Here is a 27,169-nt window from a genome sequence, read left to right as displayed (position 1 = left end):
GTGATCATGGGGGATTTCAATATGCAGGTAGACTGGGAAAATCAGGTTGGTAATGGATCCCAAGAAAAGGAATTTGTGGAATGTATACGAGATGGCTTTTTAGAGCAGCTTGTGGTGGAGCCCACTAGGGAACAGGTAATTCTAGATTTAGTGATGTGTAATGAGGCAGATTTGATAAGGGAGCTTAAGGTAAAGGAACCCTTAGGAGGAAGTGACCATAATATGATAGAATTTACCCTGCAATTTGAGAGGAAAAAGCTGGAATCAGATGTAACGGTATTACAGTTGAATAAAGGCAACTACAGAGGCATGAGGGAGGAGCTGGCCAGAATTGACTGGGAGATGAGCCTAGCAGGAAAGACAGTGGAACACCAATGGCAGGAGTTTCTGGGAGCAATTTGGGAGACACAGCAAAAATTCATCCCGAGGAAGAAGTAGCATACTAAAGGGAGGACGAGGCAACCATGGCTGACAAGGGAAGTCAGGGACAGCATAAAAGCTAAAGAGAAAGTATACAATGTGGCGAAGTGCAGTGGGAAACCAGGGGATTGGGAAGCCTACAAAGACCAACAGAGGACAACTAAAAAAGAAATAAGGAGGGAGAAGATTAAATATGAGGGTAAACTAGCAAGTAATATAAAAGAAGATTGCAAGAGTTTTTTTAGATGTATAAAGGGTAAGAGAGAGGCAAAAGTGGACATTGGGCCGCTGGAAAATGATGCTGGAGAAGTAGTAATGGGGAACAAAGAAATGGCGGAGGAACTGAATAGGTATTTTGCGTCAGCCTTCACGGTGGAAGACATCAGTAACATCCCCAAAGTTCAAGAGGGTCGGGGGGGCAGAGGTGAGTATGGTGGCAATTACCAAGGAGAAGGTGCTAGGAAAACTGAAAGGTCTGAAGGTGGATAAATCACCTGGACCAGATGGATTACACTCCAGAGTTCTGAAGGAGATAGCTGAAGAGATAGTGGAGGCGTTAGTGGTGATCTTTCAGGAATCACTGGAGTCAGGGAGGATCCCAGAGGACTGGAAAATTGTTAATGTAACCCACCTGTTTAAGAAGGGAGTGAGGCAAAAGACGGGAAATTACAGGCCGATTAGCCTGACCTCGGTCGTTGGTAAGATTTTAGAGTCCATTATTAAGGATGAGATTTCAGAATACTTGGAAGTGCATGGTAAAATCGGGCAAAGTCAGCATGGTTTCATCAAGGGGAGGTCATGCCTGACAAATCTGTTAGAATTCTTTGAGGAGGTAACGAGTAGGTTAGACAAAGGAGAGCCAATGGATGTTATCTACTTGGACTTCCAGAAGGCCTTTGACAAGGTGCCGCACAGGAGGCTGCTCAGTAAGATAAGAGCCCATGGTGTTAGAGGCAAGGTACTAGCATGGATAGAAGATTGGCTGTCTGGCAGGAGGCAGAGAGTGGGGATAATCGGGTCCTTCTCAGGATGGCGGCCGATGACCAGTGGAGTGCCGCAGGGGTCAGTGTTGGGACCACAACTTTTCACTTTATACATTAATGATCTAGATGAAGGAACTGAGGGCATCCTGGCTAAGTTTACAGATGATACAAAGATAGGTGGAGGGACAGGTAGTATTGAGGAGGAGGGGAGGCTGCAGAAGGATTTGGACAGGTTAGGAGAATGGGCAAAGAAGTGGCAGATGGAATACAACCTGGGGAAGTGTGAGGTCATGCACTTTGGTAGGAAGAATAGAGGCATAGACTATTTTCTAAATGTGGAGAGAATTCAGAAATCTGGAGTGCAAAGGGACTTGGGAGTCCTAGTCCAGGATTCTCTTAAGGTTAACTTGCAGGTTGAGTCGGTAGTTAGGAAGGCAAATGCAATGTTGGCATTTATTTCAAGAGGACTAGAATATAAAAGCAGGGATGTGCTGCTGAGGCTTTATAAGGCTCTGGTCAGACCACATTTAGAATATTGTGAGCAGTTTTGGGCCCCGTATCTCAGAAAGGAAGTTCTGGCCCTGGAGAGGGTCCAGAGGAGGTTCACGAGAACGACCCCTGGAATGAAAGGCTTAACATACGAGGAACGTTTGAGGACTCTGGGTCTATACTCGATGGAGTTTAGGAGGATGAGGGGGGATCTGATTGAAACTTACAGAATACTGAGAGGCCAGGATAAAGTGGACGTGGGGATGATGTTTCCATTAGTAGGAGAGACTAGGACCCAAGGGCACAGCCTCAGAGTTAGCCAGAGAGTGGTGAATCTATGGAATTCATTGCCACAGAAGGCTGTGGAGGCCAGGTCATTGAGTGTATTTAAAACCAAGATAGATAGGTTCTTGATTGGTAAGGGGATCAAAGGTTACAGGGAGAAGGCGGGAGAATGGGGTTGAGAAGCCTATCAGCTATGATTGAATGGCGGAGCAGACTCAATGGGCTGAATAGCCTAATTTCTGCTCCTATGTCTTATGGTCTTATGGCCTTACTGCATTCACTGCTCCCAATGCGGTTTCCTCTACACTGGAGAGACCAAACGCAGGCTTTGCGGAACACCTTCAGTCTGTCCGTAAGCATGACCCAGACCTCCCTGTCGCTTGCCATTTCAACACACCACCCTGCTTTCATGCCCACATGTCTGTCCTTGGCCTGCTGCACTGTTCCAGTGAAGCTCAACGCAAACTGGAGGAACAGCACCTCATCTTCCGACTAGGCACTTTACAGCCTTTCGGACTGATATTGAGCTCAACAACTTTAGATCATGAACTCTCTCCTCCATCCCCACCCCCTTTCCGATCCCCCTTTTTCCAATAATTTATATATATTTTTCTTTTCCCACCTATTTCAATTATTTTTAAATGTATTTCCATCCATTGTTTTATCTCTACCTTTTAGCTTATTTCGATCCCTTCCCCCCACCCCACCCCCACTAGGGCTATCTGTACCTTGCTCGTCCTGCTTTCTACCCTTAATGTCACCATTAGCACATTTCTTAGATAATATCATCACCGTCAACACCTCTTTGTCTTTTTGTCTATGACATCTTATGGCAATCTCCACCTATCACTGGCCCTCTAACCAGTTCTACCTGTCCCACCCCCCACCCCCTTAAACCAGCTTATATTTCACCTCTCTTCTATTTTTCCTTAGTTCTGTTGAAGAGTCATACGGACTCGAAATGTTAACTGTGTTCCTCTCCGCAGATGCTGTCAGGCCTGGAAGATTCTAAGATAAAAGCAAAAAACTGCGGATGCTGGAAATCCAAAACAAACACAAAAATACCTGGAAAAACTCAGCAGGTCTGGCAGCATCTGCGGAGAGGAGCACAGTTAACGTTTTGAGTCCGAATGACCCCTCAACAGAACTAAGTAAAAATAGAAGAGAGGTGAAATGTAAGCTGGTTTAAGGGGGAGTGGGACAAGTAGAGCTGGATAGAGGGCCAGTGATAGGTGGAGATAACCAAAAGATGTCACAGACAAAAGATCATAAAGAGGTATTGAAGGTGGTGATATTATCTATGGAATGTGTTAATTAAGGGTAGAAAGCAGGACGAGCAAGGTACAGATAGCCCCAGTGGGGGTGGGGTGGGGTGAAGGAATAAAAAAAGGCTAAAAGGTAAAGATAAAACAATGGATGGAAATACATTGAAAAATAATGGAAGTAAGTGGGAAAAGAAAAATCTATATAAATTATTGGAAAGAAAAGGGGCGGGAATCGGAAAGGGCGTGGGGATGGAGGAGAGAGTTCATAATCTAAACTTGTTGAACTCAATATTCAGTCTGGAAGGCTATAAAGTGCCTAGTCGGAAGATGAGGTGCTGTTCCTCCAGTTTGCGTTGAGCTTCACTGGAACAATGCAGCAAGCCAAGGACAGACATGTGGGCATGAGAGCAGGGTGGTGTGTTGAAATGGCAAGCGACAAGGAGGTCTGGGTCATGCTTGTGGACAGACCGAAGGTGTTCCACAAAGCAGTCACCCAGTCTGCGTTTGGTCTCTCCAATGTAGAGGAAAGCGTATTGGGAGCAGAGAATGCAGTAGACTAAATTGAGGGAGGTGCTGCTTCACTTGAAAGGAGTGTTTGGGCCCTTGGATGGTGAGGAGAGGGGAAGTAAAGGGGCAGGTGTTGCACCTTCTGCGGTTGAATGGGAAGGTGCCGTGGGAGGGGGTTGAGGTGTAGGGGGTGATGGAGGAGTGGAGCACTGCATGGGTTCACCTTCCTGGGTCTCAGCCAAGTCGCTATTGCAACTCCGGTGCAGGCAGCCTCCCTGGGGCTGCCTGCGCTGCTTTTGAATCAGCTGCCAGGTCACCATTGGACCCGGCGGACAGCAGCCCTTTGCCCCTTTTGGGGGTTCTCCAGCCAGCCTTCTGGCCTCTATTGCGGGTGGCGGTCAGCTTCCTGACTGCCACCACTGAGCCCGCCTGCCAAGGTCAAAATTCCGCCCACTTATTTTTAACCTGGCTAGTTGCAATATTTCACAGTCTCTTTTGAAAGCAATCTAGTCTGGTTTATTTAAAAATGCAAATGTTCTCTTTACACCTTTGTTTACCTACTTAATATCTGAAATCTAGCTTATCTTCTATTATTTCAAAGCCTTCAGACCAGCTGCCTTTAATTCAGTCAAGACACACACACACATTCAAAATGCTTCTATATGCATAGCCACAGTTTTTATTTCCTCATAAATCATAAAAAGCGCATATAAAATAAACTGTGAAAAAATAAGTACATTTCCAGATTCCTGAGGTACCATTTTTCCGTTAAGAAATTGGCCTCGCCGCCTTGGAGCTGATTCTCCCATCTGGTTTCTCATCAGCAAGTTCCATGTTTGCTCACCTTGTGTCACAATTTTTGCCATCTTGCATTCAGACAAGAGGTAAGCTTGGATTTCAATAAGGCAATTATTCATACAGGCATGTTTTTACAAGTGAAGAAGCACAAATCAATTTGTCTATATTCTTGGCTTTGGCTTTCAGGTCATTGAGGGGGGGAAGGGTGGCGGGGGGGACCAAAAATGAAGCTGAACACAGTGCCCCACTAATGGTAAATCAGCCACTGTTCACACTCCTCCCGGTCTCTTCACAGTGGTGCTGACCTGCTTTGCACTCCTCCTGATCTGCATCACAGTGTTGCTGACCTGCTTCACACACCTCCTGGTCTCTTCACAGTGATGCTGACCTGCTTCATACACCTCCTGGTCTCTTCACAGTGATGCTGACCTGCTTCATACTCCTCCCCTACAGGGTTCCGCCCATACAATCTTCTACACATGGTGCACTTCTTTCAATAACCTTCTAGGCTCCGGCTGGTCGTGGTACTGTGGATCTACCAGAACTGCCATTTATATCACCCAGTATGGCCAATTATGGGCATTCAATCACTCAGAAGTGAAAGAAGCAGCAGCAGCAGTTCTAAACATCCTTTCTGACCACTCAGGAATGCAGTTCTTTGACACAGCATGTTGACCCCCCTCCTCTCTCCAGATATTTTCTTTCCTCTTTTTCCGTCTGCCAAGCAGCCTCCCTGTTTTAACTTCCTTCCTTTTGATTTTGCTCCCAGGTCAGGGGTCACCAGGTCATAGGGATCAGAACTGTTATTGTCAAAAACTTTGAATATTGCTGAAAAAGATACATATTGCTGAAGCTTTTTGTCTTGCACTTATCAGGACAAATGCAAGAATGCCAAATTTCAAACAATCACAACAATTACTATTACAGGAGAAAGGAGTGTTGATAGTTGGCATGTTGACTCTGATTGGCTGAGGCATTGCCACGGAGAAAGCAACAAGTAAATAGGCTTCCCAAACTCCAGGGTACAGTAGGTCCTCACTTAAAATTGACTCACTTAACATTGTTTCAGTTTAACATTGTTAACAAAGTAGGTCAATGTATACATTTAACAAGAAATATCCAAAGAAACCTAACTCTGGCTTTAACATTGATTCCTCTGGGAACCCATGATTCACTTAAAGCCGTTTCACTTAAAGTCATGACTTTCAAGAACACAACCACAACTTTAAATGATGACATACTGTAATTTTTTAAAAAGCCGTACAGCTTGAACATTTTGTTTTTGTTTGCAGAGAATGGGTCCTTTTGTATGAATGTATATCATTTCTAGCAAGCGTAAATGAGCCATGTTACGAGCTCTACTGATTATCTTAAATTGGTTGTTAGTGTAACTATTAGCACACTCAGGATTGTTCAGCAAGTGCTGCCCAATTAGGAATCACATCTAACTGTAGATGTTTTATTTTGGGGTTTGCAAGTGCAGGCTGGTTGAGTACGGTCTGTACTCTGCCTATTATGAACAATCGAAGGAACATGCTGTTTGATTCGATCAGCCAATCATTGGGACATACGGCCTATGTACCTAGAGCTACACCGGCACTGAAATTCATACATGATGTTGCTCAATTGTGTGGCCTTTTTGGCCTGATGGCAACGTCCTGCTAGCAGTCTAACACACTCCCTTTCCTCTATGTGCTAGCTGAGAAATCTGCTAATGGATTCTCCACTACTGTCTAACGCAAGCCGACCTTCACCATTCAATATAGTCATTGGGGTAGCTCCATGCGCTATAATATTGGCCTTATCAGCAATCTTTTAAATAGGGCCCTAGCCATTTGTGCACTTTGCAATCCTGACACAGAATTAAAGTGCATCAAAGCTATCCTGTGGGACAATGGCCATTGTGATAAGAATATTGTTCACTGTGTATCGCACAAACTCATAAATGGGCCAAAGGCCATCACTTTCGGACCTAAAAAGTGCCCAATCTACCTCAAAGTACCCTGGAAAGGCAAAGTATCTCAAAAATTTGAACAACAGGTTAAGCAAGCTGTTTCATGCTGTTACTGTGCAATGGTGAGGCGAGTGATATTTTCTACTAACAGGATGCTACCATCAGCCCAAAAAGACATTCTGCCTACCATACAATTGAGTATGAATTCCAGTGCTGGTGTGATGCCAGGTATTTAGGTTGTATGTCCCAACAATTTGCTGAGCAATATGTTTCTTTGGTTGTCCAAAATAGGCAGAGTGCAGACTGTACTCAATCAGCCTGTGCTTGCAAAACCCAAAACAAAATGTCTACTGTTACTGCAATTGAGCAGTACATGCTGAACAATCCTGAGTGTGCTAATAGCTACACTAAGAACCACTTTAAAACAATCAATCGAGTTTGTAACATGAAACAAAAGCAAAATACTGTGGATGCAGGAGATCTGAGATAAAAACAGAAAGAACTGGAAAAACTCAGCAGGTCTGACAGCATCTGTGGAGAGAGAAATAAAGTTAACATTTTGAGTCCATTATGACTGTTCTTCAGGACTCAGGTTTCGAAGAAGAGTCATATATAGCTTGTAATGCGGCTTGCTGACGTTTGCTAGAAGTGGCATATATTCATGTGCAGAGACCTGTTCTCTGCAAAGAAAAGAAATATGCTCAAGCCATGTATCTTTTGTTTTGAATTACCCAGGAGCTTGGGAAGTCTATAGTTCTCTATTGCATTCTCCATGGTAATGCCTTGGCTAATCAGAGTTGACTTCCCAACCAATCAGCACCCTTTTATCCTGCAGTATAAATTGTTGTGATAGTTTGAAGTTTGGCATTCTTGCATTTGTCCTGATGAGTGCAAGATGAAAAGCTTTGGTAACATGTCTCCCTTTCCAACAATATTCAAGTTCTGTCCTACCAAGCGACTGTTATTCAAAAATTATAACTGATACCTTTACAAGTGATGCAAACTCTTAATAGTCCTTTTCAAACATTTTTTTAAACAATTAGATTCACAAGGCATTTTAAAATCATTACAAATTTTCCTCATTGTTACTGCTTCTGGGTCAAAGACCATCACAATATCACATGGAGTGGATCTAATTGGCTGAAGAGTATCATTTGTGATGTCGGGGTTTTGAGGAGGTGGCTAAGATGGATCACACACACACACACACTTCTGGCTGAAGATGGCTGCAGACACTTCTGCATTGTTTCTTTAACTTGTGCTAGATTCTACCATCATTGACGATGGGATTGTTCGTGGACCCTTCTGCCATTGGTTGGTTAATTGTCCAACACCATTCACGACAGAATATGGCAGCACTGCAGAGCTTTGATCTAATCAGTTGGTCGTGGGATCACTTAGTTTTGTCTGTGACATGCTGCTTCCACTGTTCAACATGCATGTAATCCTGAGTTGTGGCTTCACCAGGCTGGGTTCTCATTTTTTAGGTATGCCTTGTGCTGCTCCTGGCATACCCCCCCAACTCTTCTCATTGAAACAGCGTTAGTCCCCCACTTTGATGGTAATGGTAGAATGAGGAATATGCCAGGTCTTGAGGTTACAGATTGTGGTGGGATGCAATTCTGCTGCTGCTAGACCTGTTCTGAATGTATCCCATTTAGTGATAGTACCATACAACACACTGGAGTGTATCGTCAGTGTGAAGACAGGACTTTGTCTCCATAAGGGCTGTGCGGTGGTCATTCCTACCAATACTGTCATGGACAAATGGTCCTGGACTGATGGGTTGGGTTGTGCCGAGGTGATGGGTTTGATTGGGTTGGGTGGTGCCCAGGAATGAGGATTGGGGTTGGTGGTTCTGGGGGTTGGATTGGGTGGTCCTAGGGTGACAAATTAAATGGTTCCAGAACCTTGGATTGGATTGGGTGGTCCCGGAATAATGGGTTGGGTTGGGTGGTCCGGGTTGATGGTGTTCTCGGGCTGATGGGTTGGGTGGTCCTCGGCGTTGGATTGGGCTGGAGTTTGGGGGTCCCGGAATGATGGGTTGGGTGGTCCTCGGCGTTGGATTGGGCTGGAGTTTGGGGGTCCCTGAATGATGGGTTGGGTGGTCCTCGGCGTTGGATTGGGCTGGAGTTTGGGGGGTCTCGGGCTGATGGGTTGGGTGGGTCCTCGGCGTTGGATTGGGTTGGAGTTTGGGGGTCCCGGAATGATGGGTTGGGTGGTCCTCGGCGTTGGATTGGGCTGGAGTTTGGGGGTCCTGGAATGATGGGTTGGGTGGGTCCTCGGCGTTGGATTGGGCTGGAGTTTGGGGGGTCTCGGGCTGATGGGTTGGGTGGGTCCTCGGCGTTGGATTGGGTTGGAGTTTGGGGGTCCCGGAATGATGGGTTGGGTGGTCCTCGGCGTTGGATTGGGCTGGAGTTTGGGGATCCCGGAATGATGGGTTGGGTGGGTCCTCGGCGTTGGATTGGGCTGGAGTTTGGGGGTCCCGGAATGAGGGGTTGGGTGGTCCTCGGCGTTGGATTGGGCTGGAGTTTGGGGGTCCCGGAATGATGGGTTGGGTGGGTCCTCGGCGTTGGATTGGGCTGGAGTTTGGGGGTCCCGGAATGATGGGTTGGGTTGGGTGGTCTGGGTTGATGGTGTTCTCGGGCTGATGGGTTGGGTGGTCCTCGGCGTTGGATTGGGCTGGAGTTTGGGGGTCTCGGGCTGATGGGTTGGGTGGTCTGGGGGAAGTTGGGTTGGGTTTGAGTTTGAGGGTCTCGGAATGATGGGTTGGGTGGGTCCTCGGCGTTGGATTGGGCTGGAGTTTGGGGGTCCCGGAATGATGGGTTGGGTGATCTCGGGGAGTTGGATTGAGCTGGAGTTTGGGTGTCCCAGAATGATGGGTTGGGTTGGGTTGGGTGGTCTGGGTTGATGGTGTTCTCGGGCTGATGGGTTGGGTGGTCCTCGGCATTGGATTGGGCTGGAGTTTGGGGGTCCCGGAATGATGGGTTGGGTGGTCCTCGGCGTTGGATTGGGCTGGAGTTTGGGGGTCCTGGAATGATGGGTTGGGTGGTCCTTGGCGTTGGATTGGGCTGGAGTTTGGGGGGTCTCGGGCTGATGGGTTGGGTGGGTCCTCGGCGTTGGATTGGGTTGGAGTTTGGGGGTCCCGGAATGATGGGTTGGGTGGTCCTCAGCGTTGGATTGGGCTGGAGTTTGGGGGTCCCGGAATGATGGGTTGGGTGGGTCCTCGGCGTTGGATTGGGCTGGAGTTTGGGGGTCCCGGAATGATGGGTTGGGTTGGGTTGGGTGGTCTGGGTTGATGGTGTTCTCGGGCTGATGGGTTGGGTGGTCTCGGGGAGTTGAATTGAGCTGGGGTTGGGTGATCCTTGGGTTGACGTTGCGAGTTGCCGAGAGCTGGCTGTAGGGGCGGGTCTCGGGGAGGCTGGTCAGGGGGTGGGTCCCTGTCAGCCGGGGAGGTGGTGACTCTGTCCGGGGCCCGGACTGCGTTGCAGTAGAGAGGCTGACGCTGACCATGTACACCATTACCCGGGGACCCAGCAGGCTGGCAACACAGCGCCGGACCGGTAAGAGGTCGCGCAGCGCTCGGCCCAGCTCATAGGGTCCGGCTCCGTCTCACTCTCTCCCTCTCCGCAGGTCCATCCCAGCAGATCGAAGCCAAATCCAGCTGCGACCTCAAGCAGAAGCCGGCGGGGAGGTGAGTGGAGCTGGGGGCTGGGGTGCGGGGTGTGGGCGGGCGGCCGGGCGCTGACTGTCCGGCTCCGTGACCTTGCGGTGAAGGTGAGACTCGGACTGGGGAGCGCGGCACCGGGAGAGCCGGCAGCCCCGCCTCAGCTTCCCATTCCCGGGCTGGGGAACATCGCACATCACAGACCATCACCCAGCCAGATGTGAACAGCGGTGTCGGGGTGTGTGTGTGTGTATAATGTGGAGCGGTGTGCTCGGGGTGTGTATGGTGTATAATGTGAAGCGGTGTGCTCGGGGTGTGTATAATGTGGAGCGGTGTGCTCGGGGTGTGTGTGTTGTATAATGTGGAGCAGTGTGCTCGGGGTGTGTGTGTTGTATAATGTGGAGCGGTGTGCTCGGGGTGTGTGTGTGTATAATGTGGAGCGGTGTGCTCGGTGTGTGTGTGTGTGTATAATGTGGAGCGGTGTGCTCGGGGTGTGTGTGTGTTGTATAATGTGGAGCGGTGTGCTCGGGGTGTGTATAATGTGGAGCGGTGTGCTCGGGGTGTGTGTGTGTGTATAATGTGGAGCGGTGTGCTCGGGGTGTGTATAATGTGGAGCGGTGTGCTCGGGGTGTGTATAATGTGGAGCGGTGTGCTCGGGGTGTGTGTGTGTATAATGTGGAGCGGTGTGCTCGGGGTGTGTGTGTGTTGTATAATGTGGAGCGGTGTGCTCGGGGTGTGTGTGTGTTGTATAATGTGGAGCGGTGTGCTCGGTGTGTGTATAATGTGGAGCGGTGTGCTCGGGGTGTGTATGGTGTATAATGTGGAGCGGTGTGCTCGGGGTGTGTATAATGTGGAGCGGTGTGCTCGGTGTGTGTATAATGTGGAGCGGTGTGCTCGGGGTGTGTATGGTGTATAATGTGGAGCGGTGTGCTTGGGGTGTGTGCGTGTGTATAATGTGGAGCGGTGTGCTCGGGGTGTGTGTGTGTTGTATAATGTGGAGCGGTGTGCTCGGTGTGTGTATAATGTGGAGCGGTGTGCTCGGGGTGTGTATGGTGTATAATGTGGAGCGGTGTGCTCGGGGTGTGTGTGTGTTGTATAATGTGGAGCGGTGTGCTCGGGGTGTGTGTGTATGGTGTATAATGTGGAGCGGTGTGCTCGGGGTGTGTATAATGTGGAGCGGTGTGCTCGGGGTGTGTGTGTGTGTATAATGTGGAGCGGTGTGCTCGGGGTGTGTATAATGTGGAGCGGTGTGCTCGGGGTGTGTATAATGTGGAGCGGTGTGCTCGGGGTGTGTGTGTGTATAATGTGGAGCGGTGTGCTCGGGGTGTGTGTGTGTTGTATAATGTGGAGCGGTGTGCTCGGGGTGTGTGTGTGTTGTATAATGTGGAGCGGTGTGCTCGGTGTGTGTATAATGTGGAGCGGTGTGCTCGGGGTGTGTATGGTGTATAATGTGGAGCGGTGTGCTCGGGGTGTGTATAATGTGGAGCGGTGTGCTCGGTGTGTGTATAATGTGGAGCGGTGTGCTCGGGGTGTGTATGGTGTATAATGTGGAGCGGTGTGCTTGGGGTGTGTGCGTGTGTATAATGTGGAGCGGTGTGCTCGGGGTGTGTGTGTGTTGTATAATGTGGAGCGGTGTGCTCGGTGTGTGTATAATGTGGAGCGGTGTGCTCGGGGTGTGTATGGTGTATAATGTGGAGCGGTGTGCTCGGGGTGTGTGTGTGTTGTATAATGTGGAGCGGTGTGCTCGGGGTGTGTGTGTTGTATAATGTGGAGCGGTGTGCTCGGGGTGTGTATAATGTGGAGCGGTGTGCTCGGGGTGTGTGTGTGTTGTATAATGTGGAGCGGTGTGCTCGGGGTGTGTGTGTGTTGTATAATGTGGAGCGGTGTGCTCGGGGTGTGTATAATGTGGAGCGGTGTGCTCGGGGTGTGTATAATGTGGAGCGGTGTGCTCGGGGTGTGTGTGTGTTGTATAATGTGGAGCAGTGTGCTCGGGGTGTGTGTGTTGTATAATGTGGAGCGGTGTGCTCGGGGTGTGTGTGTGTATAATGTGGAGCGGTGTGCTCGGTGTGTGTGTGTGTGTATAATGTGGAGCGGTGTGCTCGGGGTGTGTGTGTGTTGTATAATGTGGAGCGGTGTGCTCGGGGTGTGTATAATGTGGAGCGGTGTGCTCGGGGTGTGTGTGTGTGTATAATGTGGAGCGGTGTGCTCGGGGTGTGTATAATGTGGAGCGGTGTGCTCGGGGTGTGTATAATGTGGAGCGGTGTGCTCGGGGTGTGTGTGTGTATAATGTGGAGCGGTGTGCTCGGGGTGTGTGTGTGTTGTATAATGTGGAGCGGTGTGCTCGGGGTGTGTGTGTGTTGTATAATGTGGAGCGGTGTGCTCGGTGTGTGTATAATGTGGAGCGGTGTGCTCGGGGTGTGTATGGTGTATAATGTGGAGCGGTGTGCTCGGGGTGTGTATAATGTGGAGCGGTGTGCTCGGTGTGTGTATAATGTGGAGCGGTGTGCTCGGGGTGTGTATGGTGTATAATGTGGAGCGGTGTGCTTGGGGTGTGTGCGTGTGTATAATGTGGAGCGGTGTGCTCGGGGTGTGTGTGTGTTGTATAATGTGGAGCGGTGTGCTCGGTGTGTGTATAATGTGGAGCGGTGTGCTCGGGGTGTGTATGGTGTATAATGTGGAGCGGTGTGCTCGGGGTGTGTGTGTGTTGTATAATGTGGAGCGGTGTGCTCGGGGTGTGTGTGTATGGTGTATAATGTGGAGCGGTGTGCTCGGGGTGTGTATAATGTGGAGCGGTGTGCTCGGGGTGTGTGTGTGTGTATAATGTGGAGCGGTGTGCTCGGGGTGTGTATAATGTGGAGCGGTGTGCTCGGGGTGTGTATAATGTGGAGCGGTGTGCTCGGGGTGTGTGTGTGTATAATGTGGAGCGGTGTGCTCGGGGTGTGTGTGTGTTGTATAATGTGGAGCGGTGTGCTCGGGGTGTGTGTGTGTTGTATAATGTGGAGCGGTGTGCTCGGTGTGTGTATAATGTGGAGCGGTGTGCTCGGGGTGTGTATGGTGTATAATGTGGAGCGGTGTGCTCGGGGTGTGTATAATGTGGAGCGGTGTGCTCGGTGTGTGTATAATGTGGAGCGGTGTGCTCGGGGTGTGTATGGTGTATAATGTGGAGCGGTGTGCTTGGGGTGTGTGCGTGTGTATAATGTGGAGCGGTGTGCTCGGGGTGTGTGTGTGTTGTATAATGTGGAGCGGTGTGCTCGGTGTGTGTATAATGTGGAGCGGTGTGCTCGGGGTGTGTATGGTGTATAATGTGGAGCGGTGTGCTCGGGGTGTGTGTGTGTTGTATAATGTGGAGCGGTGTGCTCGGGGTGTGTGTGTTGTATAATGTGGAGCGGTGTGCTCGGGGTGTGTATAATGTGGAGCGGTGTGCTCGGGGTGTGTGTGTGTTGTATAATGTGGAGCGGTGTGCTCGGGGTGTGTGTGTGTTGTATAATGTGGAGCGGTGTGCTCGGGGTGTGTATAATGTGGACCGGTGTGCTCGGGGTGTGTATAATGTGGAGCGGTGTGCTCGGGGTGTGTGTGTGTTGTATAATGTGGAGCGGTGTGCTCAGGGTGTGTGTGTTGTATAATGTGGAGCGGTGTGCTCGGGGTGTGTATAATGTGGAGCGGTGTGCTCGGGGTGTGTATAATGTGGAGCGGTGTGCTCGGGGTGTGTATAATGTGGAGCGGTGTGCTCGGGGTGTGTGTGTGTTGTATAATGTGGAGCGGTGTGCTCAGGGTGTGTGTGTTGTATAATGTGGAGCGGTGTGCTCGGTGTGTGTATAATGTGGAGCGGTGTGCTCGGGGTGTGTATGGTGTATAATGTGGAGCGGTGTGCTCAGGGTGTGTGTGTGTTGTATAATGTGGAGCGGTGTGCTCGGGGTGTGTGTGTGTTGTATAATGTGGAGCGGTGTGCTCGGGGTGTGTGTGTGTTGTATAATGTGGAGCGGTGTGCTTGGTGTGTGTATAATGTGGAGCGGTGTGCTCGGTCTGTGTATAATGTGGAGCGGTGTGCTCGGTGTGTGTATAATGTGGAGCGGTGTGCTCGGGGTGTGTATGGTGTATGATGTGGAGCGGTGTGCTCGGGGTGTGTGTGTGTGTTGTATAATGTGGAGCGGTGTGCTCGGGGTGTGTGAATGTTGTATAATGTGGAGCGGTGTGCTCGGGGTGTGTGTGTGTTGTATAATGTGGAGCGGTGTGCTCGGGGTGTGTGTGTTGTATAATGTGGAGCGGTGTGCTCGGGGTGTGTGTGTGTATAATGTGGAGCGATGTGCTCGGGGTGTGTGTGTTGTATAATGTGGAGCGGTGTGCTCGGGGTGTGTGTGTTGTATAATGTGGAGCGGTGTGCTCGGTCTGTGTATAATGTGGAGCGGTGTGCTCGGTGTGTGTATAATGTGGAGCGGTGTGCTCGGGGTGTGTATGGTGTATGATGTGGAGCGGTGTGCTCGGGGTGTGTGTGTGTTGTATAATGTGGAGCGGTGTGCTCGGGGTGTGTGAATGTTGTATAATGTGGAGCGGTGTGCTCGGGGTGTGTGTGTGTTGTATAATGTGGAGCGGTGTGCTCGGGGTGTGTGTGTTGTATAATGTGGAGCGGTGTGCTCGGGGTGTGTGTGTGTATAATGTGGAGCGGTGTGCTCGGGGTGTGTGTGTTGTATAATGTGGAGCGGTGTGCTCGGGGTGTGTGTGTTGTATAATGTGGAGCGGTGTGCTCGGGGTGTGTATAATGTGGAGCGGTGTGCTCGGGGTGTGTGTGGTGTATAATGTGGAGCGGTGTGCGCGGGGTGTGTGTGTTGTATAATGTGGAGCGGTGTGCTCGGGGTGTGTGTGTTGTATAATGTGGAGCGGTGTGCTCGGGTGTGTGTGTGTTGTATAATGTGGAGCGGTGTGCTCGGGGTGTGTGTGTGTTGTATAATGTGGAGCGGTGTGCTCGGGGTGTGTGTGTGTTGTATAATGTGGAGCGGTGTGCTCGGGGTGTGTATAATGTGGAGCGGTGTGCTCGGGGTGTGTATAATGTGGAGCAGTGTGCTCGGGGTGTGTGTGTGTTGTATAATGTGGAGCGGTGTGCTCGGGGTGTGTGTGTGTTGTATAATGTGGAGCGGTGTGCTCGGGGTGTGTGTGTGTTGTATAATGTGGAGCGGTGTGCTCGGGGTGTGTATAATGTGGAGCGGTGTGCTCGGGGTGTGTGTGTTGTATAATGTGGAGCGGTGTGCTCGGGGTGTGTGTGTTGTATAATGTGGAGCGGTGTGCTCGGGGTGTGTATAATGTGGAGCGGTGTGCTCGGGGTGTGTGTGGTGTATAATGTGGAGCGATGTGCTCGGGGTGTGTGTGTGTTGTGTAATGTGGAGCGGTGTGCTCGGGGTGTGTGTATTGTATAATGTGGAGCGGTGTGCTCGGGGTGTGTGTGTGTTGTATAATGTGGAGCGGTGTGCTCGGGGTGTGTACAATGTGGAGCGGTGTGCTCGGGGTGTGTGTGTGTTGTATAATGTGGAGCAGTGTGCTCGGGGTGTGTATAATGTGGAGCGGTGTGCTCGGGGTGTGTATAATGTGGAGCGGTGTGCTCGGGGTGTGTGTGTTGTATAATGTGGAGCGGTGTGCTCGGGGTGTGTGTGTGTTGTATAATGTGGAGCGGTGTGCTCGGGGTGTGTGTGTTGTATAATGTGGAGCGGTGTGCTCGGGGTGTGTATAATGTGGAGCGGTGTGCTCGGGGTGTGTGTGTTGTATAATGTGGAGCGGTGTGCTCGGGGTGTGTATAATGTGGAGCGGTGTGCTCGGGGTGTGTGTGTGTTGTATAATGTGGAGCGGTGTGCTCGGTGTGTGTATAATGTGGAGCGGTGTGCTCGGGGTGTGTATAATGTGGAGCGGTGTGCTCGGGGTGTGTGTGTGTTGTATAATGTGGAGCGGTGTGCTCGGGGTGTGTGTGTGTGGTGTATAATGTGGAGCGGTGTGCTCGGGGTGTGTATAATGTGGAGCGGTGTGCTCGGGGTGTGTATAATGTGGAGCGGTGTGCTCGGGATGTGTGTGTGTTGTGTAATGTGGAGCGGTGTGCTCGGGGTGTGTGTGTGTTGTATAATGTGGAGCGGTGTGCTCGGGGTGTGTGTGTGTTGTATAATGTGGAGCGGTGTGCTCGGGGTGCGTGTGTGTTGTATAATGTGGAGCGGTGTGCTCGGGGTGCGTGTGTGTTGTATAATGTGGAGCGGTGTGCTCGGGGTGTGTATAATGTGGAGCGGTGTGCTCGGGGTGTGTATGATGTGGAGCGGTGTGCTCGGGGTGTGTGTGTGTTGTATAATGTGGAGCGGTGTGCTCGGGGTGTGTGTGTTGTATAATGTGGAGCGGTGTGCTCGGGGTGTGTGTGTGTTGTATAATGTGGAGCGGTGTGCTCGGTGTGCGTGTGTGTTGTATAATGTGGAGCGGTGTGCTCGGGGTGTGTATAATGTGGAGCGGTATGCTCGGGGTGTGTATAATGTGGAGCGGTGTGCTCGGGGTGTGTGTGTTGTATAATGTGGAGCAGTGTGCTTTGGGTGTGCATGTGTTTTGATAACGTGGTGCAGTGTGCTCAATGCTTACCTGCATGTCTATAATGTGGAGCAAGATGCTTGGTGTGTGTGTAACACAGAGTAGTGTGCTCAGTGATTTGGTTGTATAATGTGAATAATTTGACCTTCACAATTGCTGCTGCTCACGGGCAAACTGTGCATGCTGGAAAATAGAAGATTGCAACATGTTACTGCATGCAATATGTTTCTAAGTGAGTCAGTGAGTAGAGGGGAGAGAGGGAGCTAGTTAGCCCCATTGTGGGGTACACCCAAGCTGTAGATTTCTCTTTTGAAAGGCAAATATTTTTCCATGCAAACAGATAATTTGGGAAGATTTGAAAACATGAGACTATACTCAGAGGCGCTTTTATAATATTTAAAGCACTTCACAATCTTTTCTTTCAAATTATGTCTTTATCATTGAACTGTTTGAGCAATAAGTGATAAAGAATAACTTGCCTTCACACTGCTGATTTCTCACTGTTCTTGTGGAGGTACAATGACAACTGCATGTCACTCTATGTCCTTTACCTTTTGCTCACATACTGGTTAAGTTGGATTTCTCAATGGTGACTGAATTCCAAATTCAATGCTGACTGAGGGGCACTTTTTCACACAACGAGTAGTTCAGGCCTGGAATGCACTGCTTGGAAGTGTGGTGGAGGCAGGTTCAATCGAGGCATTCAAGAGGGCATTAGGTGATTATTTCTAATCAAATAATGTGCAGGGGTACGGGGAAAAGGCAGGGCAACAGCACTAGATCATAATGCTCATTTCGAGATCCAGTGCAGACACGATGGGCTGAATGGCCTCCTGTGCCGTTAAAATTCTGTGATTCACTGATGAATACTGAAAATGCCACCCTTAAGCCATTCCCACCGCCGTAATGCTGAAGGCCTTTTGCACATTGGGATATTCGTGGTGGAGAGTTTGGCTGACACTGGAAGGCCTGGATGTCTGCTGCCAACTGTATTCTGCTCATAGAAAGGCCCCTGTCGGTCTGCCTCAGATCCAGGTTCTCGATCCTGGCAGCCGAAGCTCATATTACTAACATTGTAAAGTGTGGACCCCTCTTTGCTGCTCGTGGACATGACTGCCAGCCGCCTGACTTCAAGTCCAGCAGGCAGGCTGCTGTTGGTCTGTTGGGTTAAAGGTTTGGGCTTCACTGATCTGTACACGCTGAACAGGGAAAATCTCAATGTTTTCTCCTGCTCCACATTATAAAAAACTCCACCCATATCTCTCAAAACACAGGAGTGAGTGGGAGATAAAGGGACTGTTTTGGTTTTTAAAAACATATGCAATGAAAAGTTGCTCATAAACTGATGAGCCCCCTTATGTTTGAGTTGTCTGCTGTGCATCTTCCGGGGCATCCTGAAAGGAGAGGGTGATAAGGAAGAGGTCATGGTACATGTTGGTACCAATAACATTGGTAGAAAGAGGGATGAGGTTTAGCATCAAGAATTCAGGGAGTTAGGCAGTAGACTAAAAAGCAAGACCTCTCGGGTTGTAATCTCTGGATTACTCCCAGTGCCACGTGCTAGTGAGCTCAGAAATAGGAAAATAGCGCAGATGAATACATGGCTTAAGAGTTGGTGCAGGAGGGATGGTTTTAGATTCCTGGATCACTAGGACCGTTTCTGGGGAAGGTGGGACCTGTACAAGCGGGACGGTCTACATCTGAACCAGAGTGGGACTAACATCCTTGTGGGCGTGTTTGCTAGTGCTGTGGGAAGGATTTTAAACTAATTCGGCAGGGGGAGGGGACACAGAATGTTAGCAGAATAGGGACACGTCATAAAACAGTAAAACAATCAAGTCAGAGGGAGCACAGCTGCATTAAGTTTCAAGGGAGTAAGGCTAGGCTGGATGGCCTCTACTTTAATGCCAGGAGTATTACAGGTACAACGGATGAGTTAAAGTTGAGGATTGACACGTGGAATTGTGATATATTAGCCATCACTGAAACATGGTTGAGGGAGGGGCAGGATTGGCAGCTCAACATTCCAGGATATAGAATCTTCAGGTAAGACGGGGAGGGGTAAAAGAGGAGGACGCATTGCATTATTAGTTAAGGAGTCATTTACTGCAGTAAGGAGAGATGGTATCTTGGAGGGGGCATTGAATGAAGCTTTGTGGGTAGAGTTTAGGAATAAAAAAGGGGCAGTCATATTGTTAGGCATTTATTATAGACCCCCAGATAGTCAGCGGAAAATTGAGGAGCAAATATGTGCACAATTTGCAGAGGTGTGTAAAAACACCTAAAAATAGGGTAATTATATTAGGTGATTTCAACTTTCGCAACCTTAATTGGGATAGACATAGTGTTAAGAGCTTGGATGGAGTGGATTTCTTGAAATGTGTACAGGAGAAATTTTTAGGTCAATATTTAGAGGGTCCAACAAGGGACGGTGCATTGCTAGACCTAATTCTGGGTAATGAAGTCAGACAGGTGGGTGTGGGGGAACATTTTAGTGATACCGACCATAACAAGCTTAAATTATACCATGTTATGGACAAAGAAATAGACAAGTTGCAAAAAAATGCTTTGGATTGGAGGAGAGCGGATTTCAGTAAAATAAGGCAGGATCTGGCCAAGGTAGACTGGGAACAGCTACTTGTGGGGAAATCTGCAGAGGAGCAGTGGGGGGTGTTCAAAAAGGAAATGGGGAGGGTACAGGCTCAACATGTTCCCTCTAGGGTGATAGGAAGGAGTAACAAGCCCAGAGAACTATGGATGACCAGAGATATTCAGGGTACGATGAGAAGGAAAAGAGAGGCTTTTAGCAGGTACAAGGGAAACAAATCAGCGGAGGCGCTAGTGGAGTACAGAAAGTGCAGGGTGGAGCTTAAGAAAGCGATTAGGAGAGCAAAGAGGGGATGTGAGAAAGCTCTGGCTGGTAAAAATAGGGAAAATCCCAAGATATTCCATAAGTATATCAATGGGAACAGGATAACCAGGGAAAGAGTAGGGCCCATAAGGGACCAAAGGGGCAATCTATGGGTGGAGCCAGAGGACATTGCTAGAGTGTTGAATGAATACTTCACATCCGCCTTCACCCAAGAGAATGAGGCTGAAGGTATCGAACTCGGGGAGACAGACTGCAAGGTTCTTAAGCAAATTGATATAGGGAGTGACAAGGTATTGGAGGTGTTGGCAGGCTTAAAAGTGGACAAATCTCCAGGTCCAGATGATTTGTGTCCCAGACTGCTGAGGGAGGCAAGGGAGGAGATCGCAGGGGCTCTGACCCAAATTTTTAATTCCTCTCTGGCCACGGGGGAGGTGCCAGAGGACTGGAGAACAGCTAATGTGTTTCCGCTATTTAAGAAGGGTTGTAGAGATAAGCCAGGGAACTACAGACCAGTAGGGAAACTATTGGAGAAAATTCTGAAGGAGAGAATCTACCTCCACTTGGAGTGGCAAGGTTTGATCAGGGATAGCCAGCATGGCTTTGTCAGGGAGGTCATGCCAAACAAATTTGATTGAATTTTTTGAGGTGGTGACCAGGTGTATAGATGAGGGTAGTGCAGTTGATGTAGTTTATATGGATTTCAGCAAAGCCTTTGACAAGGCTCCACATGGGAGACTTATAAAGAAGGTAAATGCATGTGGGATACAGGGTAATTTGATAAGGTGGATTCAAAATTGGCTTAGTTGCAGGAGACAGAGGGTGATGATAGAAGGATGCTTCAGTGACTGGAAGCCAGTGTCCAGTGGCGTACCACAGGGATCTGTGCTGGGTCCCTTATTATTCGTCATTTATATAAACGACATAGATGACTATGTGGGGGGTAGGATTAGTAAGTTTGCAGATGACACAAAGATTGGCCGGGTGGTTAACAGTGAGGTTGAGTGTCTTGGGCTACAAGAAGATATAGATGGGATGGTCAAATGGGCAGTTAAGTGGCAGATGGAATTTAACCCTGAAAAGGTGATACACTTTGGTAGGAGTAATTTGACAAGGAAGTATTCAATGAACGGCATGACACTAGGAAGTTCTGAGGAACAAAGGGACCTTGGCGTGTGTGTCCATAGATCTCTGAAGGCGGAGGGGCATTTTAGTGGAGTGGTGAAAAAGGCATATGGGACACTTGCCTTTATCAATCGAGGCATAGATTACAAAAGTAGGGAGGTCATGTTGGAGTTGTATAGAACCTTAGTGAGGCCACAACTGGAGTACTGTGTGCAGTTCTGGTCACCACATTATAGAAAGGATGTGATTGCACTGGAGGGGGTGCAGAGGAGATTCACTAGGATGTTGCCTGGTATGAAACATTTAAGTTATGATGAGAGGTTGGATAGACTTGGGTTGTTTTCGTTGGAGCAGAGAAGACTGAAGGGCGACATGATCGAGGTGTACAAGATTACGAGGGGCATGGACAGGATGGATAGGGAGCTGCTGTTCCCCTTAGTTGAAAGGTCAGTCACAAGGGGACATAAGTTCAAGGTGAGGGGCAGGAGGTTTAGGGGGAATGTGAGGAAAAACCTTTTACCCAGAGGATGGTGATGGTCTGGAATGCGCTGCCCGGGAGGATGGTGGAGGTGGGTTGCCTCACATCCTTTAAAAAGTACTTGGATGAGCACTTGGCATGTCATAACGTTCAAGGCTATGGGCCAAGTGCTGGTAAATGGGATTAGGTAGGTAGGTCAGGTGTTTCTCAAGTGTCGGTGCAGACCCGATGGGCCGAAGGGCCTCTTCTGCACTCTGTGACTCTGTTTATAAAAAATGGAAAACAGAAGTGGCAGAATTATATGATCAGTGGGTCAGTGTGCATCTGAAATACAGGTCAAAGGTTTGGGGAAACATGACTATTGGATTTTGTCCAAAAGACAAACCAGCTGTTCTCTTTAAGAAATAAAAACAGAAAATGCTAGTAAAACTCAGCAGATCTGGCAGCATCTGTGGAGAGAGAAACAGAGTTAACGTTTTGAGTCTGTATGACTTCCTCAGAGCCCTGAAAAAGAGTCATACGGACTCGAAATGTTAACTCTGTTTCTCTCTCCACAGATGCTGCCAGACCTGCTGAGTTTTCCCAGCATTTTCTGTTTTTATTTCGAATTTCTAACATCCGCAATATTTTGCTTTTATTTTACTGTTCTCTTTAAGATACCGAGAGACCTGAAGCCTTGTTCCAGCACTCAGGTTGTTTTTCCTTTTGTTTGATGTGTAATTTCAAAAGATCTGAGGCTGAGTTCAGCGATGCTGGTGTCCTCACTCAGACCACAGTTTCCTCTCCTCCCTTCAGCAATTAAAAAAAATTCATTCATGGGATGTGAGCTTCGCTGGCTGGGCCAGCATTTATTGCCCATCCCTAGTTGCCCTTGAGAAGGTGGTGGTGAGCTGCATTGAACTGCTGCAGTCCATGTGGTGTAGGTACACCCACAGTGCTGTTAGGAAGGGAGTTCCAGGATTTTGACCCAGCGACAGTGAAGGAACAGCAAAATATTTCCAAGTCAGGATGGTGAGTGACTTGGAGGGGAACTTCCAGGCGGCGGTGTTCCTATCTATCTGCTGCCCTTGTCTTTCTAGATGGTAGTGGTCATGGGCTTGGAAGGTGCAGTCGAAGGAGCTTTGGTGAATTCCTGCAGCGCATCTTGTAGATGGTACACACTGCTGCTACTGTGCATTGGTGTTGGAAGGAGTGAATGTGTGTGGATGTGGTGCCAATCAAGCGGGCTGCTTTGTCCTGAATGGTGTCAAACGTCTTGAGTGTTGTGGGAGCTGCACTTATCCAGGCAAGCGGGGAGTATTCCATCATGCTCCTGACTTGTGCCTTGTAGATGGTGGACAGGCTTTGGGGAGTCAGGAGGTGAGTTACTCGCTGCAGGATTCCTAGCCTCTGACCTGCTCTTGTAGCCACAGTATTTATATGGCTAATCCGGTTCAGTTTTTGGTCAGTGGTAACCGGAACATCGAGGGGCGATGGTCAGGTTCTCTCTTGTTCGAGATGGTCATTACTTGGTACTTGTGTGGTGCGAATGTTACTTGCCAATTGTCAGCCCAAGCCTGGATATTGTCCAGGTCTTGTTGGATATGGACTGTTTCAGTATCTGAGGAGTCAAAATGGTGCTGAACATTGTGCAATCATCAGCGAACATACCCACTTGTGACCTTATGATGGAAGGAAGGTCATTAATGAAACAGCTGAAGATGATTGGGCTGAGGACATGACCCTGAGGAACTCCTGCAGTGATATCCTGAAGCTAAGAAGACTGACCTCCAACAACCACAGCCATCTTCCTTTGTGTTATATATATGAATCCAACCAGTGGAGATTTTACCCCCTGATTCCCATTGACTCCAGTTTTGTTAGAGCTCGTTGATGCCACACGGTCAAATACAGCCTTGACTTCAAGGGTAGTCACTCACCTCACCTCTTGGGGTTCAGCTCTTTTGTCCATGTTTGAACCAAGGCTGTAATGAGGTCAGGAGCTGAGTGGCCCAGGTGGAACCCAAACTGGGTGTCAGTGAGCAAGTTCTGCTTGATAACACTGTTGATGACCCCTTCCATTACTTTACAGATCATCGAGAGTAGACATGATGGGGCGGTAATTGGCCGGGTTGGATTTGTCCTGCTTTTTGTGTACAGGACGTACCTGGGCAATTTTCCACATAGCCTGGTAGATGCCAGTATTATAGCTGTACTGGAACAGTTTGACCAGGAGTGCAGCAAGTTCCAGGGCACAAGTCTTCAGTACTATTGCCAGAATATTGTCAGGACCCATAGACTTTGCATTATCCAGTGCCTTCAGCCATTTCTTGATATCGCATGGACTGAATTGAATTGGCTGAAGACGCTGGGGACCTCCGGAGGAGGCTGAGGTGGATCGTCAACTCAGCACTTCTAGCTGAAGATTGTAGCAAATGCTTCAGCCTTATCTTTTGCACTGATGTGCTGGGCTCCTCCATCATTGAGCATGGGGATATTTGTGGTGCCTCCTCCTCAAGTGAGTTGTTTAATTGTCCACCACCATTCATGACTGGATGTGGCAGGATTGCAGAGCTTAGATCTGAGCCATTGGTTGCGTGGGATCGCTTAGCTCTGTCTATCACTTGCTGCTGATGCTGTTTGGCACACAAATAGTCCTGTGTTATAGCTTCACCAGGTTGACACCTCATTTATAGGTATGCCTGATGCTGCTCCTGGCATGCCCTCCTGCATTCTTCATTGAACAAGGGTTGATCCCCTGGCTTGATGGTAATGGTAGAGTCGGGTATATGCTGGGCCATGAGGTTACAGATTGTGTTTGAGTACAATTCTGCTGATGGCCCACAGTGCCTCATGAATGCCCAGTCTCGAGTCGCTAGATCTGTTTGAAATCTATCCCATTTAGCACTGTGGTGGTGGTGGAGGGTATCCTCAATGTGAGGGCGGGACTTTGTCTCCACACTGACTGTGCGGTGGTCACTCCTACCGACACTGTCATGGGCAGATGCATCTGCGGCAGGCAGGTTGGTGAGGATGAGGTCAAGTATGTTTCCCCTCTTGTTGGTTCTCTCTCCACCTGCCACAGACCCAGTCTAGCAGCTATGTCATTCAGGACTCGGCCAGTTCGGTCAGCAGTGGTGCTACCGAGCCACTCTTGGTGATGGACATTGAAGTCCCCCATCCAGAGTACATTCTGTGCCCTTGCCACTCTCAGTGCTTCCTCCATCTGGTGTTCAACATAGAGGAGCACTGATTCATCAGCTGAGGGAGGGTGGTACGTGGTCATCAGCAGGAGGTTTCCTTCCCTATGTTTCCTTCCCTAAAGGACATTAGTGAACCAGATGGTTCACTCTACAACAATTGACTATGGTTTCATGGTCATGAGACTTTTAATTCCAGATTTTTATTGAATTCAAATCCCACCATCTGCCATGGCGGGATTTGAACCTGGGTCTGCCAGCGCATGTTGCTCAAGAGTGAAAGCAGAGTTGAGGAGCTTTTAGAAATGATAATCTGGGACAAAATTAACATTTGGACAAGTGTGGATTAATTAAAGAAAACCAGTATGGATTTGTTAAAGGCAAATTGTGTTTAACTAACTTGATTGAGTTTTTTGATGAGGTAACAGAGAGGGTTGATGAGGGTAATGTAGTTGATGAGGTGTTAATAGACTTCTAAAAGGCATTTGATAAAGTTCCACATAATAGATTTGTTGGCAAAGTTGAAGGCCATGGAATAAAAGGGACAGTGGGAGCATGGATACCAGTTGCCTGAATGACAGGAAATAGAGAGTAGTGGTGCACAGTTGCTTCTCGGATGAAAGAAGTTATATAGGGGTCGGTATGAGGATAACTGCATTTTGTGATATGTATCAATGACTTAGATTTGGGTGTATAGAGCACAATTTCAAAATTTTCAAATGACACAAAACTTGGAAGTGTTGTGAACTGTGAGGAGGATGCTCATTGACTTCAAGAGGACATAGATAAGCTGGTGGAATGGGCAGACACATGGTAGTTGAAATTTAATGTGGAGAAGTGCAAAGTGATACATTTTGGTAGAAAGAAGAGGCACTATAATCTAAAAGGTACTTTTCAAATGGAATGCAAGAACAGAGAGACATGGGGGTATATGTTTAATAACCATTGAAGATGACAGAGCAGCTTGGGAAAATGTTTTTTTTAAAAAAAAGGGATATGGGATCCTGGGCTTAATAAAGATAGGCATAGAATACAAAAGCAAGGAAGTCACGATGAACCTTTATAGAACAACTGGTTCAGCTACAACTGGAGTATTGTGTCCAATGCAGGGCACCACATTTCAGGAAAGATCCAAGACGTCCAATGTGATCCCATTTTCATGCTTGAAAATTAACATGACCCTAGATGCTAACAAAAAAACTTCTTTGCTTCATCATGTTGTTTTGAGAGGGGTGTATCTGTAAGTTTATTTGCCTCCGCCTCCCTGCAGTTATTTTAACTGTTGCAGTAGGTAAAATCAAAGTTTCTGCAAACCTCTTTGCTTGTGCAATCTGATAGCTCACCTCAGAAGATACTCTTTGAGTTGTATCCAACTCAAGCAATATCCAAGTATCGCTTAATCTCATTTGGCTTCATACCCTCGCTGGACAGCACTTGGAGACAAATGGGACATTTTGGCTTTTCTTCGGATTTGGCAAAAATACTTGTGAAAGCCGTGGTTTTCGAAGCAAGTTGCTGTTAATTATCAAAATGACAGTCAGTAAGGCTGCAGAACAGTGGAAGACTAGGTGAATCAGAAGCTCTGGAATTTTCTACAGTGGCTTTTTCTCAATCACAGCTTCACCCTCCACACCCCTCCCCCCAGTCATGGGTCCTCCAATCATAGGTCTCCTGCCAGTCGATTTTGATTGACCTACATGGCCTGCATGACCCCTGCGCAGCCCGCCTACATTCCTCCCCCTCCCCCGACTCTAACATTTGCAGAAACCCCTCAACGTGCACCATGCAGAGGTAGCAAAAGGACAGTCACCAGTCTCATGGCTTCGGAGCCGTTAGTCTGCTCATCCCAATTGCTCTTTCCGGTCCTCACCCACAGTTTTGGAATCACTGCCTCAGAGAGGGTGCAGGAAATATTTACAAGATTGGTCCCAGGCTTGAGGGACTTCAGTTACTTGGATAGATAGGAGAAGCATAGGTTGCTCTCCTTAGGGCAGAGATGGTTGAGAGGAGATTTGATAGAGGTGTTCAACATCATGAGCAGTCTAGACAGAGCAGATAGAGAGCAACAGTTCCCATGGGTGGAGGGATTGAGAACTAGCGACACCAATTTAAGGTGATTGACGAAAGAACCAAAGGCAACATTAGGAAAAATGTAGTGAGTGGTTAAGATCTGGAATGCACTGCCTGAAAGTGTGGTAGGGGAAGATTATTTTGTGGCTTTCAGAAGGAAATTTGGTAAGTACTTGAGGGGAAAAAAACTTGCACAGTTATGATGAAAGGACAGGGGAGTGGAATTAGTTGGATTGTTCTTGCAGAGAGCTGGCACGGACCCGACGGGCCAAATGGCCTCATGTGTGGTAACCTTCAATGAATCAGAGAGCAGCCCTGACATAAGTGGAATTGCTTAGCAGATATGAAGATGTGCACCTACAGAGGCTCACATTGTGGTTAGGTTTTAGCTCCGTGTGGTCAGATTGCCGTATCTGACTTTTTTGGTGTTCTGATACTTTCCTCGGTTAGATCACACATGCTGGCTGTTTCTAGCTAGCCACTAAGAGAGGGGAGCAGCACTTGCAGTCAGTAAATCTGTATCTTGGTTAATCA

At 48.5% G+C, this 27,169-nt stretch overlaps 1 protein-coding gene across 4 annotated transcripts in view; it reads left to right on the top strand.

Moving 5' to 3' along the window:
- Positions 1 to 10,072: 10,072 nt before the first annotated feature.
- mcrip2 (MAPK regulated corepressor interacting protein 2) overlaps positions 10,073 to 27,169 on the top strand; it is a 44,925-nt gene continuing 27,828 nt past the window's right edge. The window contains exons 1-2 of one of the 4 annotated variants that reach the window (XM_078558746.1): positions 10,073 to 10,264; positions 10,335 to 10,395. In XM_078558746.1, the coding sequence (XP_078414872.1) occupies positions 10,213 to 10,264; positions 10,335 to 10,395 (113 nt within the window). In that variant the 5' untranslated portion in view covers positions 10,073 to 10,212. The remainder of the gene's footprint in view (positions 10,265 to 10,334; positions 10,396 to 27,169) is intronic. The other 3 variants (XM_078558747.1, XM_078558748.1, XM_078558745.1) reach the window with 3 other exon arrangements.

This window comes from Cetorhinus maximus, chromosome 15 (assembly GCF_964194155.1).
Source record: "Cetorhinus maximus chromosome 15, sCetMax3.hap1.1, whole genome shotgun sequence".
NCBI classification, from domain to species: domain Eukaryota; kingdom Metazoa; phylum Chordata; class Chondrichthyes; order Lamniformes; family Cetorhinidae; genus Cetorhinus; species Cetorhinus maximus.
This window is presented reverse-complemented; position numbering and strand designations above follow the sequence as displayed.